The sequence below is a fragment of the Oncorhynchus masou genome, chromosome 29 (genome assembly GCF_036934945.1).
Source record: "Oncorhynchus masou masou isolate Uvic2021 chromosome 29, UVic_Omas_1.1, whole genome shotgun sequence".
In the NCBI taxonomy this organism is placed as follows: Eukaryota; Metazoa; Chordata; class Actinopteri; order Salmoniformes; family Salmonidae; genus Oncorhynchus; species Oncorhynchus masou.
The window spans coordinates 77,027,332-77,043,980 of record NC_088240.1 but is presented as its reverse complement, the minus strand read 5'-3'; the positions used below and the strand labels follow the sequence as shown (position 1 = coordinate 77,043,980).

At 38.1% G+C, this 16,649-nt stretch overlaps 1 protein-coding gene across 1 annotated transcript in view; it reads left to right on the top strand.

Annotated features, from left to right (window-relative positions):
- LOC135520619 (ephrin type-B receptor 5-like) overlaps positions 1 to 16,649 on the top strand; it is a 100,864-nt gene that overhangs the window by 48,359 nt on the left and 35,856 nt on the right. Inside the window, exon 3 of the mRNA XM_064946303.1 lies at positions 5,446 to 5,718. Within this exon, the coding sequence (XP_064802375.1) occupies positions 5,446 to 5,718 (273 nt within the window). The remainder of the gene's footprint in view (positions 1 to 5,445; positions 5,719 to 16,649) is intronic.

The following is a 16,649-nucleotide window of genomic DNA, read 5'->3' as shown; positions in this document are numbered from 1 at the left end:
ACCCTCTCCACTACTGTCCCGTCGATGTGGATAGGGGGGTGCTCCCTCTGCTGTTTCCTGAAGTCCACGATCAACTCCTTTGTTTTGTTGACGTTGAGTGTGAGGTTATTTATTCATTTTTATTTTCCTGACACCACACTCCGAGGGCCCTCACCTCCTCCCTGTAGGCCGTCTCGTCGTTGTTGGTAATCAAGCCTACCACTGTAGTGTCGTCCGCAAACTCGATAATTGAGTTGGAGGCGTGCATGGCCACGCAGTCGTGGGTGAACAGGGAGTACAGGAGAGGGCTCAGAACGCACCCTTGTGGGCCCCCAGTGTTGAGGATCAGAGGGTGGAGATGTTGTTACCTACCCTCACCACCTGGGGGCGGCCCGTCAGGAAGTCCAGTACCCAATTGCACAGGGCGGGGTCGAGACCCAGGGTCTCGAGCTTGATGACGAGTTTGGAGGGTACTATGGTGTTAAATGCTGAGCTGTAGTCGATGAACAGCATTCTCACATAGGTATTCCTCTTGTCCAGATGGGTTAGGGCAGTGTGCAGTATCGTTGCGATTGCGTCGTCTGTGGCCCTATTGGGGCGGTATGCAAATTGGAGTGGGTCTAGGGTGTCAGGTAGGGTGGAGGTGATATGGTCCGGATGGCACTGTGATAGAGTTCCTCCAGGTTTTTCTCACAGAGAAAGGAAAGGAAGGACTGATGGCCGATCAGGTAAATTCTGAATCTCGTGTGCCAGATCCATTCCACCAATGTCCAGGTCATCTCTGAAGGTTAGAGTGTTTTCAACTTCCAACATAAGGCGACTCCGAGATGCTGGCCTTTTAGGCAGAGTTCCTCTGTCCAGTGTGTGTGTTCTTTTGCCCAGCTTAATATTTTCTTTTTATTGGCCAGTCTGAAATATGGCTTTTTCTTTGAAACCCTGCATAGAAGGCCAGCATCCCGGAGTTGCCTCTTCACTGTTAACGTTGAGGCTGATGTTTTGCGGATACTATTTAATGAAGCTGCCAGTTGAGGACTTGTGAGGCATCTGTTTCTCAAACTAGTCACTCTTATATACTTATCCTCTTGCTCAGTTGTGCACCGGGGCCTCCCACTCCTCTTTCTATTCTGTTTAGAGCCAGTTTGCTCTGTTCTGTGAAGAGATTTTTTTATTACACCTTTATTTAACCAGGTAGGCCAGTTGAGAACAAGTTCTCATTTACAACTGCGACCTGGCCAAGATAGAGTAAAGCAGTTTGACACAAACAACACAGAGTTACACATGGGATAAACAAACGTACAGTCATTAACACAATGGAAAAGTCTATATACAGTGTGTGCAAATGTAGTAAGATTAAGGAGGTAAGGCAATAAATAGGCCATAGTGGCAAAATAATTACAATTTAGCAATTAAACACTGGAGTGATGGATGTGCAGAAGATGAGTGTGCAAGTAGAGATACTGGGTTGCAAAATAAATAAGAATATGGGGATGAGGTAGTTGGGTGTGCTATTTACAGATGGGCTATGTACAGGTGCAATGATCGGTAAGCTGCTCTGACAGCTGATGCTGTAATCGAACCCACAAATCCTGATGCTCCAGATACTCAGCTTGTCTAAAAAAGGCCAGTTTTTTCTTCTTTAATCAGAACAACAGTTAACATAATTGCAAAAGGGTTTTCTAATGGTCAATTAGCCTTTTAAAGTGATAAACTTGCATTAGCTAACACAACGTGCCATTAGCTAACACAACGTGCCAGCCATCACTCGATGGTTGCTGATAATGGGCCTGTGTACGCCTATGTCGATATTCCATAGTTAATCAGCCATTCCAGCTACAATAGGTATTAACAACATTAACAATGTCTATACTGTATTTCTGATCAATTTGATGTTATTTTAATGGACAAAAAAACGTGCTTTTCTTTAAAAAACAAGGACATTTCCAAGTGACACCAAACTTTTGAACAGTAGTGTACATTTGGTTAGGATGTTAGGAAGTGCAGCTCAGTTTCCACCTCATTTTGTGGGCAGTGTGCACATAGCCTGTCTTCTCTTGAGAGCCAAGTCTGCCTACGGCGGCCTTTCTCAATAGAAAGGCTATACTCACTGAGTCTGTAAATACTCCAAGCTTTCCTTAATTTTGGGTCAGTCACAGTGGTCAGGTTTTCTGCCACTGACTACTCTCTGTTTAGTGCTAAATAACATTCTAGTTTATTCAGTTCTTTTGTTAATCCTTTCCAATGTGTCAAGTAATTATATTTTTGTTTTCTCATTATTGTTTGGGTCTAATTGTGTTGCTGTCCTGGGGCTCTGTGGGGGTGGTTTTTGTGTTTGTAAACAGAGCCCCAGGACCAGATTGCTTAGGGGACTCTTCTCCAGGTACATCTCTCTGTAGGTGATGGCTTTGTTATGGAAGGTTGGGGCGGCAGGTAACCTAGTGGTTAGAGCGTTGGGCTAGTAACCAAAAGTTTGCTAGATCGAATCCCCAAGATGACAAGATAAAAATCTGTTGTTCTGCCCTTGAACAAGGTAGTTAACCCACTTTTCCTAGGCCGTCATTCTAAACAAGAATTTGTTCTTAACTGACTTGCCTAGTTAAATAAAAAATATGGAAGGTTTGCAAATCGCTTCCTTTTGGGATGATGTAGAATTTAAGATCTCTTTTCTGGATTATTTGGTGTTTTACATTGTACACGGAGGACACTTTTGCAGAACGCTGCATGCAGAGTCTCACTTTGGTGTTTATCCCATGTTGTGAATTCTTGGTTGGTGAGCGGAACCCTGACCTCACAACCATAAAGGTCAATGAGTTCTATAACGGATTCAAGTATTTTTAGCCCGATCCTAACTGGTATGTCAAATGTTATGTTCCTTTGATGGCATAGAAGGCCCTTCTTGCCTTGTCTCTCGCTCTCTCGCTCTCTCGCTCTCTCTCTCTCTCTCTCTCTCTCTCTCTCTCTCTCTCTCTCAGTTAACAGTACTGAATAGGGAGGGGCTTAGTAACGTGACTGCTGAAGTGAAACTAATGGAAACCAAAATGTTATGAACAGGATCGATCTTTTGCACTCAGAATCTATCCACACAGTTGCGCCTCCTGTAGCCTCCAGTCACTGTTGACCCTTTTTCTAATCAGAAGAAGAGAAAGAACAGTCAACACACGCTGAGGTGAGTAGAGAGGTGAACAAATAGAATATGTGATACTTGTTTGCTATGTTGTTACATGATAAAACAGTGTATAAGCAGTGTGTTGCTATATTGTTGACACCTAGAAATGAAACAGAATGATTCAAAAGAAGAAAAGGAGATAGAATTAAGGATTTCAGAGGGCCCATTATATTTTTGTCTTCTTTGGTCTGTTCCCAGCCATGGCTTCCTCCTGTATTCTCCTGTGAAGAGCAGTTCCAGTGCTCTATCTGTCTGGATGTGTTCACTGAGCCAGTCTCTATCCCCTGTGGACACAACTACTGCAAGGCCTGTATCAGAGGATACTGGGACATCATTGACTTGTGCCAGTGTCCAATGTGTAAAGAGATATTTCGCAGAAGACTTGAGCTTTGTGTCAACACTTTCATTTCTGAAATGGCTGCTCAGCTCAATAAGTTGGCTGCAGTTGAAGCCACATCCATCACCCCAGGACAAGCCCAGACAACAACCCTCGCTAAACCTGGAGAAGTACCATGTGACGTCTGCACTGAGGGAGAGCACAAGGCCCTGAAGTCCTGCATGGTGTCTGGCCTCTTACTGTGAGACTCACCTGGAGCCTCATCAGATACTGGCATCTTTCATGAAACACTAGCTGATCGACCCTGTGGAGAACCTGGAAGACAGGGTGTGTAAGAAGCATGAGAGACCCCTGGAACTGTTCTGTAGGAGAGACCAGACGTGTGTGTGTCCTGTTCTGCCCCGAGACAGACCACAAGACTGTCTCCATAGAGAGAGGAAGACTAAGATGAGGAAGACTAAGGGCAACGTTCAGAAGATGATCCAGGAGAGACTGCTGAAGGTTAAGGAGAACAAACAGACAGTAGAGCTCAGCAGGATAGATACAAAGAGAGAGATAGCAGACAATGTGGAGGTCTTCACTGTTCTAGTGCGCTCCATTGAGAGAAGCCAGGCTGATGTCATTGTGGAGATAGAGAAGAAACTTAAAGCAGCAGAAAAGCAGGCTGAAATAATCATTGAAGAGCTGAGGCAGGAGTTACAGATGAGAAGCACTGAGCTGGAGCAGCTCTCAGATATTTAAGATCATCTCCTCCTCCTCCAGAGCTCTCCATCCATCTGTACCACCCTTCCACCTTCCAAGTACTGGTCTGAGATCAGTGTCCACAGTGGTCTGTGTGTGGGGACTATGAGGAGTACTGTCTCAGCTGTGAAATACTGAATAAAGAGATGGAGAAGTTGTGTGATGCTGATCTGAAGAGGACACAGTAGTGTGCAGTGAATGTGACTCTGGACCCTCATATAGCGAATACCAAACTCATCCTCGTCTCGTCTGAGGACCGGAAACAAGTGAGATATGGAAGCATAAAACAGAATCTCCCAGCCAACCCAGAGAGGTTTGATAATAATGCCTGTGTTTTTGGGAATAAGAGTTTCTCCTCTGGGAGATTCTATTATGAGGTGCAGGTGAAGGGGAAGTCTATGTGGGTTTGGCTAGAGAGTGGCTAGAGAGTCCATCAACAGGAATGATTGTGATGAATCACCAAGTCCTGTAGATGGATATTGGACTGTAGGGCAGTGGAATATGAATGAATACAAGGTTTATGCTGGGCCTTGGGTCAACCTCTCCCTGAGTAACAAGCCCCAGAAGGTGGGGGTGTTTGTGGATTATGAGGAGGGTGAGGTTTTCTTTTAAGATGTGGAGGCCAGGTCTCATATCTACTCTTTCACTGGCTGCACCTTTACTGAGAGACTCTACCCACTGTTCTCTACAGGCACGAATATTCCTGGTGATAACTCAGCTCCACTTATCATCTCTACCATCAAGTCTGACTGAGTTTAGTGAACAAGGAACTCAGTCAAAGGGAATCACAGCAATATGCCTTATTCAATGTGGCGATATTTCTTCTTGCGATAGATATTTCTTAGTGCTAGACCTTATCAGTTGATCAAATTTCATGATGAAGAATACTTCTCTTGTGTCCTAATACTGTTTTACAATCTATATTAAAAAGGTATTGCCTGTGAGTCATTGTACAGTTTTTTTTTTATAACTACTCCTACTTATTCCTCATCTCACGTTAAGTGAGATCACATTTCAAACACCCACAGCATACACAGATGAAGAGGGAGTTTCAGATGGTGCAGCGATACTGATAATGACTCATCACCAAGCTAAAAGTACAATGCTTCTTGGACTTAACCTATCCAACCTCTAGGATAACCTAGAAAGTCCCATACAGTGATCCATAAAGTAATAACTCTCTCTGTCTTCCCCCTCTCTCACCCCCTCTCTCTCGCTCTCTCAGTGGGATGAGGTCAGTGTCCTAGATGACCGGGGGAAGCTCATCCGGACCTTTGAGGTCTGCAACATCAACCAGAACCCCCGTGTCCAGGACAACTGGCTGGCCACGCCCTTCCTCTTCCGCTTCTCGGCACCACGAGTCTTTGTAACGCTGCGTTTCTCCGTGCGGGACTGTGCCAGCCTGCGCTCGCCCTCGCCCTCCTGTCGAGAGACACTCACCCTCTACTACAAACAGGCCGACTCACAGAGAGAGCTGGAGAGGACATGGAATGCAGAGGTAGGGCAGAAAGACTAAACTTCCCACAATGCCACTAACATGTCAGAAATAAGACTTTGTTTCATTGATGTGCTTTTTGTTCGGAACAAAGCTTCAACCCGATGAGATTTTAGTAAGCTTGTTAAGTAGACGTTGCTATTAATAAAGATAGCTAGCATTGATAAACTGATGTTGCCATTAATAAAGAAAGCTAGCATTGATAAGCTGATGTTGCCATTAATAAAGATAGCTAGCATTGATAAGCTGACGTTGCCATTAATAAAGATAGCTAGCATTGATAAGCTGATGTTTCCATTAAAAAAGATAGCTAGCATTGATAAGCTGATGTTTCCACTAATAAAGAGAGCTAGCATTGATAAGCAGACGTTGCCATTAATAAAGATAGCTAACATTGATAAGCTGACATTGCCATTAATGAAGATAGCTAGCATTGATAAGCTAACATTGCCATTAATAAAGATAGCTAGCATTGATAAGCTGACGTTGCCATTAATAAAGATAGCTGGCTTGATAAGCTGACATTGCCATTAAAAAAGATAGCTGGCTTGATAAGCTGACGTTGCCATTAATGAAGATAGCTAGCATTGATAAGCTGACCTTGCCATTAATAAAGATAGCTGGCTTGATAAGCTGACGTTGACATTAATAAAGATAGCTGGCTTGGTAAACTGACATTGCCATTAATAAAGATAGCTAGCATTGATAAACTGACTTGCCATTAATAAAGATAGCTGGCATTGATAAGCTGACGTTGCCATTAATAAAGATAGCTAGCATTGATAAGCTGATGTTTCCATTAATAAAGATAGCTATCATTGATAAATTGACGTTGCCATTAATAAAGATAGCTGGCTTGATAAGCTGACGTTGCCATTTAAAAAGATAGAGAGCATTAATAAGCTGACGTTGCAATTAATGAAGATAGATAGCATTGATAAGCTGACGTTGCCATAAACAAAGATAGCTGGCTTGATAAGCTGACGTTGCCATTAAAAAAGATAGATGGCATTAATAAGCTGACGTTGCAATTAATGAAGATAGATAGCATTGATAAGCTGACGTTGCCATTAATAAAGATAGCTAGCATTGATAAGCTGACGTTGCCATTAATAAAGATAGCTGGCATTGATAAGCTGATGTTGCCATCAATAAAGATAGCTGGCTTGATAAGCTGACGTTGCCATTAATAAAGATAGCTAGCATTGATAAGCTGACGTTGCCATTAATAAAGGTAGCTAGCATTTATAAGCTGACGTTGCCATTAATAAAGATAGCTGGCTTGATAAGCTGACGTTGCCATTAATAAAGAGAGCTAGCATTGATAAGCTGATGTTTCCATAAATAAATATAGCTGGCTTGATAAGCTGACGTTGCCATTAATAAAGAGAGCTAGCATTGATAAGCTGATGTTTCCATTAATAAAGATAGCTAGCATTGATAAGCTGACGTTGCCGTTAATAAAGAGAGCTAGCATTGATAAGCTGATGTTTCCATTAATAAATATAGCTGGCTTGATAAGCTGACGTTGCCATTAATAAAGAGAGCTAGCATTGATAAGCTGATGTTGCCATTAATAAAGATGGAGAGCATTGATAAGCTGACCTTGCCATTAATAAAGATAGCTGACTTGATAAGCTGACGTTGACATTAATAAAGATAGCTGGCTTGGTAAACTGACATTGCCATTAATAAAGATAGCTAGCATTGATAATCTGACGTTGCCATTAATAAAGATAGCTGCCTTGATGAGCTGATGTTGCCATTAATAAAGATAGCTAGCATTGATAAACTGACTTGCCATTAATAAAGATAGCTGGCTTGATAAGCTGACGTTGCATTAATAAAGATAGCTGGCTTGATAAGCTGACGTTGCCATTAATAAAGAGAGCTAGCATTGATAGGCTGATGTTTCCATTAATAAAGATAGCTAGCATTGATAAGCTGACGTTGCCATTAATAAAGATAGCTAGCATTGATAAACTGATGTTTCCATTAATAAAGATATCTGGCTTGATAAGCTGACGTTGCCATTAATAAAGATAGCTAGCATTGATAAGCTGACGTTGCCAATAATAAAGATAGCTGGCATTGATAAGTTGACATTGCCATTAATAAAGATAGCTAGCATTGATAAGCTAACGTTGCCATTAATAAAGATAGCTGGCTTGATAAGCTGACGTTGCCAATAATAAAGATAGCTGGCATTGATAAGCTGACATTGCATTAATATAGATAGCTGGCTTGATAAGCTGACGTTGCCATTAATAAAGATAGCTGGCACTGATAAGCAACGTTGCCATTAATAAAGATAGCTAGCATTGATAAGCTGATGTTTCCATTAATAAAGATAGATTTCATTGATAAGCTGACGTTGCTATTAATAAAAATAGCTGGCTTGATAATCTGACGTTGCCATTAATAAAGATAGATAGCATTGATAAGCTGACGTTGCCATTAATAAAGATAGCTGGCATTGATAAGCAACGTTGCCATTAATAAAGAGAGCTAGCATTGATAAGCTGATATTTCCATTAATAAAGAGAGCTAGCATTGATAAGCTGACGTTGCCATTAATAAAGATAGCTAGCATTGATAAGTTGACATTGCCATTAATAAAGATAGCTGGCATTGATAAGTTGACATTGCCATTAATAAAGATAGATTGCATTGATAAGCTGACGTTGCCATTAATAAAGATAGCTAGCATTGATGAGCTAACGTTGCCAATAATAAAGATAGCTGGCATTGATAAGTTGACATTGCCATTAATAAAGATATATTTCATTGATAAGCTGACGTTGGTATTAATAAAAATAGCTGGCTTGATAATCTGACGTTGCCATTAATAAAGACAGCTAGCATTGATAAGCTGATTTTGCCATTAATAGAGATAGCTAGCATTGATAAGCTGACGTTGCATTAATAAAGATAGCTGGCTTGACAAACTGACGTTGCCATTAATAAAGTTAGCTAGCATTGATAAGCTGACGTTGCATTAATAAAGATAGCTGGTTTGACAAACTGACGTTGCCATTAATAAAGTTAGCTAGCATTGATAAGCTGACGTTGCCATTAATAAAGATAGCTAGCATTGATAAGCTGACATTGCCATTAATAAAGATAGCTAGCATTGATAAGCTAACATTGCCATTAATAAAGATAGATAGCATTTATAAGATGATGTTGCCATTAATAAAGATAGCTAGCATTTATAAGCTGACGTTGCCATTAATAAAGATAGATAGCATTTATAAGCTGACGTTGGCATTAATAGAGATAGCTGGCTTGATAAGCTGACGTTGCCATTAATAAAGATAGCTGGCATTGATAAGCTGACGTTGCCATTAATAAAGATAGCTAGCATTGATAAGCTGATGTTTCCATTAATAAAGATAGATTTCATTGATAAGCTGACGTTGCTATTAATAAAAATAGCTGGCTTGATAATCTGACGTTGCCATTAATAAAGATAGATAGCATTGATAAGCTGACGTTGCCATTAATGAAGATAGCTAGCATTGATAAGCTGACATTGCATGAATAAAGATAGCTGGCTTGATAAGCTGATGTTTCCATTAATAAAGATAGATAGCATTAATAAGCTGACGTTGCCATTAATGAAGATAGCTAGCATTGATAAGCTGACGTTGCATTAATATAGATAGCTAGCATTGATAAGCTGATTTTGCCATTAATAGAGATAGCTAGCATTGATAAGCTGACGTTGCATTAATAAAGATAGCTGGCTTGACAAACTGACGTTGCCATTAATAAATTTAGCTAGCATTGATAAGCTGACATTGCCATTAATAAAGATAGCTAGCATTGATAAGCTAACATTGCCATTAATAAAGATAGCTAGCATTTATAAGCTGACGTTGCCATTAATAAAGATAGCTAGCATTCATAAGCTGACGTTGCCATTAATAAAGATAGCTGGCATTGATATGTTGACATTGCCATTAATAAAGATAGCTAGCATTTATAAGCTGATGTTGCCATTAATAAAGATAGCTAGCATTTATAAGCTGACGTTGCCATGAATAAAGATAGATAGCATTTATAAGCTGATGTTGCCATTAATAAAGATAGCTGGCATTGATAAGTTGACATTGCCATTTATAAAGATAGATAGCATTGATAAGCTGACGTTGCCATTAATAAAGATAGCTGGCATTGATAAGTTGACATTGCCATTAATAAAGATAGATTGCATTGATAAGCTGACGTTGCCAATAATAAAGATAGCTGGCATTGATAAGCTGACATTGCATTAATATAGATAGCTGGCATTGATAAGCTGACGTTGCCATTAATAAAGATAGCTAGCATTGATAAGCTGATGTTGCCATTAATAAAGATAGCTGGCATTGATAAGCTGACGTTGCCATTAATAAAGATAGCTAGCATTGATAAGCTGATGTTTCCATTAATAAAGATAGATTTCATTGATAAGATGACGTTGCTATTAATAAAAATAGCTGGCTTGATAATCTGACGTTGCCATTAATAAAGATAGATAGCATTGATAAGCTGACGTTGCCATTAATGAAGATAGCTAGCATTGATAAGCTGACGTTGCCATTAAAAAATATAGCTAGCATTGATAAGCTGACATTGCATTAATAAAGATAGCTGGCTTGATAAGCTAATGTTTCCATTAATAAAGATAGATAGCATTAATAAGCTGACGTTGCCATTAATGAAGATAGCTAGCATTGATAAGCTAACATTGCCATTAATAAAGATAGATAGCATTTATAAGATGATGTTGCCATTAATAAAGATAGCTAGCATTTATAAGCTGACGTTGCCATTAATAAAGATAGATAGCATTTATAAGCTGACGTTGGCATTAATAGAGATAGCTGGCTTGATAAACTGACGTTGCCATTAATAAAGATAGCTGGCATTGATAAGCTGACGTTGCCATTAATAAAGATAGCTAGCATTGATATGCTAACATTGCCATTAATACAGATAGATAGCATTTATAAGATGATGTTGCCATTAATAAAGATAGCTAGCATTTATAAGCTGACGTTGCCATTAATAAAGATAGATAGCATTTATAAGCTGACGTTGGCATTAATAGAGATAGCTGGCTTGATAAGCTGACGTTGCCATTAATAAAGATAGCTGGCATTGATAACCTTACGTTGCCATTAATAAAGATAGCTAGCATTGATAAGCTGATGTTTCCATTAATAAAGATAGATTTCATTGATAAGCTGGCGTTGCTATTAATAAAAATAGCTGGTTTGATAATCTGACGTTGCCATTAATAAAGATAGATAGCATTGATAAGCTGACGTTGCCATTAATGAAGATAGCTAGCATTGATAAGCTGACATTGCCATTAAAAAAGATAGCTAGCATTGATAAGCTGACATTGCATTAATAAAGATAGCTGGCTTGATAAGCTAGTGTTTCCATTAATAAAAATAGATAGCATTAATAAGCTGACGTTGCCATTAATGAAGATAGCTAGCATTGATAAGCTGACGTTGCCATTAATAAAGACAGCTAGCATTGATAAGCTGATTTTGCCATTAATAGAGATAGCTAGCATTGATAAGCTGACGTTGCATTAATAAAGATAGCTGGCTTGACAAACTGACGTTGCCATTAATAAAGTTAGCTAGCATTGATAAGCTGACGTTGCCATTAATAAAGATAGATGGCATTTATAAGCTAACGTTGCCATTAATAAAGATAGCTGGCTTGATAAGCTGACGTTGCCAATGATAAAGATAGCTGGCATTGATAAGCTGACATTGCATTATAAAGATAGCTGGCTTGATAAGCTGACGTTGCCATTAATAAAGATAGCTGGCATTGATAAGCTGACGTTGCCATTAATAAAGATAGCTAGCATTGATAAGCTGATGTTTCCATTAATAAAGATAGATGTCATTGATAAGCTCACGTTGCTATTAATAAAGATAGCTGGTTTGATAAGCTGACATTGCCATTAGTAAAGATAGCTGGCTTGACAAGCTGACGTTGCCAATAATAAAAATTGCTGGCATTGATAAGCTGACATTGCATTAATATAGATAGCTGGCTTGATAAGCTGACATTGCCATTAATAAAGATAGATAGCATTGATAAGCTGACGTTGCCATTAATAAAGATAGATAGCATTGATAAGCTGACGTTGCCATTAATGAAGATAGCTAGCATTGATAAGCTGACGTTGCCATTAATAAAGACAGCTAGCATTGATTATCTGACGTTGCCATTAAAAAAGATAGCTAGCATTGATAAGCTGACATTGCATGAATAAAGATAGCTGGCTTGATAAGCTGATGTTTCCATTAATAAAGATAGATAGCATTAATAAGCTGACGTTGCCATTAATGAAGATAGCTAAAATTGATAAGCTGACGTTGCCATTAATAAAGACAGCTAGCATTGATAAGCTGATTTTGCCATTAATAGAGATAGCTAGCATTGATAAGCTGACGTTGCATTAATAAAGATAGCTGGCTTGACAAACTGACGTTGCCATTAATAAATTTAGCTAGCATTGATAAGCTGACATTGCCATTAATAAAGATAGCTAGCATTGATAAGCTAACATTGCCATTAATAAAGATAGCTAGCATTTATAAGCTGACGTTGCCATTAATAAAGATAGCTAGCATTCATAAGCTGACGTTGCCATTAATAAAGATAGCTGGCATTGATATGTTGACATTGCCATTAATAAAGATAGATAGCATTTATAAGCTGATGTTGCCATTAATAAAGATAGCTAGCATTTATAAGCTGACGTTGCCATTAATAAAGATAGATAGCATTTATAAGCTGATGTTGCCATTAATAAAGATAGCTGGCATTGATAAGTTGACATTGCCATTTATAAAGATAGATAGCATTGATAAGCTGACGTTGCCATTAATAAAGATAGCTGGCATTGATAAGTTGACATTGCCATTAATAAAGATAGATTGCATTGATAAGCTGACGTTGCCATTAATAAAGATAGCTAGCATTGATAAGCTAACGTTGCCATTAATAAAGATAGCTGGCTTGATAATTTGACGTTGCCAATAATAAAGATAGCTGGCATTGATAAGCTGACATTGCATTAATATAGATAGCTGGCATTGATAAGCTGACGTTGCCATTAATAAAGATAGCTAGCATTGATAAGCTGATGTTGCCATTAATAAAGATAGCTGGCATTGATAAGCTGACGTTGCCATTAATAAAGATAGCTAGCATTGATAAGCTGATGTTTCCATTAATAAAGATAGATTTCATTGATAAGATGACGTTGCTATTAATAAAAATAGCTGGCTTGATAATCTGACGTTGCCATTAATAAAGATAGATAGCATTGATAAGCTGACGTTGCCATTAAGAAAGATAGCTAGCATTTATTAGGCTGACCTTGCCATTAATAAAGATAGCTTGCATTGATAAGCTAACGTTGCCATTAATAAAGATAGCTGGCTTGATAAGCTTACGTTGCCAATGATGAAGATAGCTGGCATTGATAAGCTGACATTGCATTAATAAAGATAGCTGGCTTGATAAGCTGACGTTGCCATTAATAAAGATAGCTGGCATTTATAAGCTGACGTTGCCATTAATAAAGATAGCTAGCATTGATAAGCTGATGTTTCCATTAATAAAGATAGATTTCATTGATAAGCTCACGTTGCTATTAATAAAGATAGCTGGCTTGATAAGCTGACGTTGCCATTAGTAAAGATAGCTGGCTTGACAAGCTGGCGTTGCCATTAATAAAGATAGCTGGCTTGATAAGCTGATGTTGCAATTAATAAAGATAGCTGGCTTGATAAACTGATGTTGCCATTAATAAAGATAGCTAGCATTGATAAGCTGATGTTTCCATTAATAAAGATAGCTAGCATTGATAAACTGACGTTGCCATTAATAAAGACAGCTAGCATTGATAAGCTGATGTTTCCATTAATAAAGACAGCTAGCATTGATAAGCTGATTTTGCCATTAATAGAGATAGCTGGCTTGATAAACTGATGTTGCCAATGATAAAGATAGCTGACATTGATAAGCTGACATTGCATTAATAAAGATAGCTGGCTTGATAAGCTGATTTTGCCATTAATAGAGATAGCTGGCTTGATAAGCTGATGTTGCCAATGATAAAGATAGCTGACATTGATAAGCTGACATTGCATTAATAAAGATAGCTGGCTTGATAAGCTGATGTTGCCAATGATAAAGATAGCTGATATTGATAAGCTGACATTGCATTAATAAAGATAGCTGGCTTGATAAGCTGACGTTGCCATTAATAAAGATAGCTGGCATTTATAAGATGACGTTGCCATTAATAAAGATAGCTGGCTTGATAAGCTAATGTTTCCATTAATAAAGATAGCTAGCATTTATTAGGCTGACGTTGCCATTAATAAAGATAGCTTGCATTGATAAGCTAACGTTGCCATTAATAAAGATAGCTGGCTTGATAAGCTGACGTTGCCAATGATAAAGATAGCTGGCATTGATAAGCTGACATTGCATTAATAAAGATAGCTGGCTTGATAAGCTGATGTTGCCATTAATAAAGATAGCTGGCATTGATAGCTGACGTTGCCATTAATAAAGATAGCTAGCATTGATAAGCTGATGTTTCCATTAATAAAGATAGATTTCATTGATAAGCTCACGTTGCTATTAATAAAGTTAGCTAGCATTAATAAGCTGATGTTTCCATTAATAAAGATAGCTAGCATTTATAAACTGACGTTGCCATTAATAAAGACAGCTAGCATTGATAAGCTGACGTTGCCATTAAAAATGATAGCTAGCATTGATAAGCTGACATTGCATTAATAAAGATAGCTGGCTTGATAAGCTGATGTTTCCATTAATGAAGATAGATAGCATTGATAAGCTGACGTTGCCATTAATGAAGATAGCTAGCATTGATAAGCTGACGTTGCCATCAATAAAGACAGCTAGAATTGATAACCTGATTTTTCCATTAATAAAGATAGCTAGCATTGATAAGCTGACGTTGCATTAATAAAGATAGCTGGCTTGACAAACTGACGTTGCCATTAATAAAGTTAGCTAGCATTGATAAGCTGACGTTGCCATTAATAAAGATAGCTAGCATTGATAAGCTGACATTGCCATTAATAAAGATAGATAGCATTGATAAGCTGACGTTGCCATTAATAAAGATAGATAGCATTGATAAGCTGACGTTGCCTTTAATGAAGATAGCTAGCATTGATAAGCTGACGTTGCCATTAATAAAGACAGCTAGCATTGATTATCTGACGTTGCCATTAAAAAAGATAGCTAGCATTGATAAGCTGACATTGCATGAATAAAGATAGCTGGCTTGATAAGCTGATGTTTCCATTAATAAAGATAGATAGCATTAATAAGCTGACGTTGCCATTAATGAAGATAGCTAGCATTGATAAGCTGACGTTGCCATTAATAAAGACAGCTAGCATTTATAAGCTGATTTTGCCATTAATAGAGATAGCTAGCATTGATAAGCTGACGTTGCATTAATAAAGATAGCTGGCTTGACAAACTGACGTTGCCATTAATAAATTTAGCTAGCATTGATAAGCTGACATTGCCATTAATAAAGATAGCTAGCATTGATAAGCTAACATTGCCATTAATAAAGATAGCTAGCATTTATAAGCTGACGTTGCCATTAATAAAGATAGCTAGCATTCATAAGCTGACGCGTTGCCATTAATAAAGATAGCTGGCATTGATATGTTGACATTGCCATTAATAAAGATAGATAGCATTTATAAGCTGATGTTGCCATTAATAAAGATAGCTAGCATTTATAAGCTGACGTTGCCATTAATAAAGATAGATAGCATTTATAAGCTGATGTTGCCATTAATAAAGATAGCTGGCATTGATAAGTTGACATTGCCATTTATAAAGATAGATAGCATTGATAAGCTGACGTTGCCATTAATAAAGATAGCTGGCATTGATAAGTTGACATTGCCATTAATAAAGATAGATTGCATTGATAAGCTGACGTTGCCATTAATAAAGATAGCTAGCATTGATAAGCTAACGTTGCCATTAATAAAGATAGCTGGCTTGATAATTTGACGTTGCCAATAATAAAGATAGCTGGCATTGATAAGCTGACATTGCATTAATATAGATAGCTGGCATTGATAAGCTGACGTTGCCATTAATAAAGATAGCTAGCATTGATAAGCTGATGTTGCCATTAATAAAGATAGCTGGCATTGATAAGCTGACGTTGCCATTAATAAAGATAGCTAGCATTGATAAGCTGATGTTTCCATTAATAAAGATAGATTTCATTGATAAGATGACGTTGCTATTAATAAAAATAGCTGGCTTGATAATCTGACGTTGCCATTAATAAAGATAGATAGCATTGATAAGCTGACGTTGCCATTAAGAAAGATAGCTAGCATTTATTAGGCTGACCTTGCCATTAATAAAGATAGCTTGCATTGATAAGCTAACGTTGCCATTAATAAAGATAGCTGGCTTGATAAGCTTACGTTGCCAATGATGAAGATAGCTGGCATTGATAAGCTGACATTGCATTAATAAAGATAGCTGGCTTGATAAGCTGACGTTGCCATTAATAAAGATAGCTGGCATTTATAAGCTGACGTTGCCATTAATAAAGATAGCTAGCATTGATAAGCTGATGTTTCCATTAATAAAGATAGATTTCATTGATAAGCTCACGTTGCTATTAATAAAGATAGCTGGCTTGATAAGCTGACGTTGCCATTAGTAAAGATAGCTGGCTTGACAAGCTGACGTTGCCATTAATAAAGATAGCTGGCTTGATAAGCTGATGTTGCAATTAATAAAGATAGCTGGCTTGATAAACTGATGTTGCCATTAATAAAGATAGCTAGCATTGATAAGCTGATGTTTCCATTAATAAA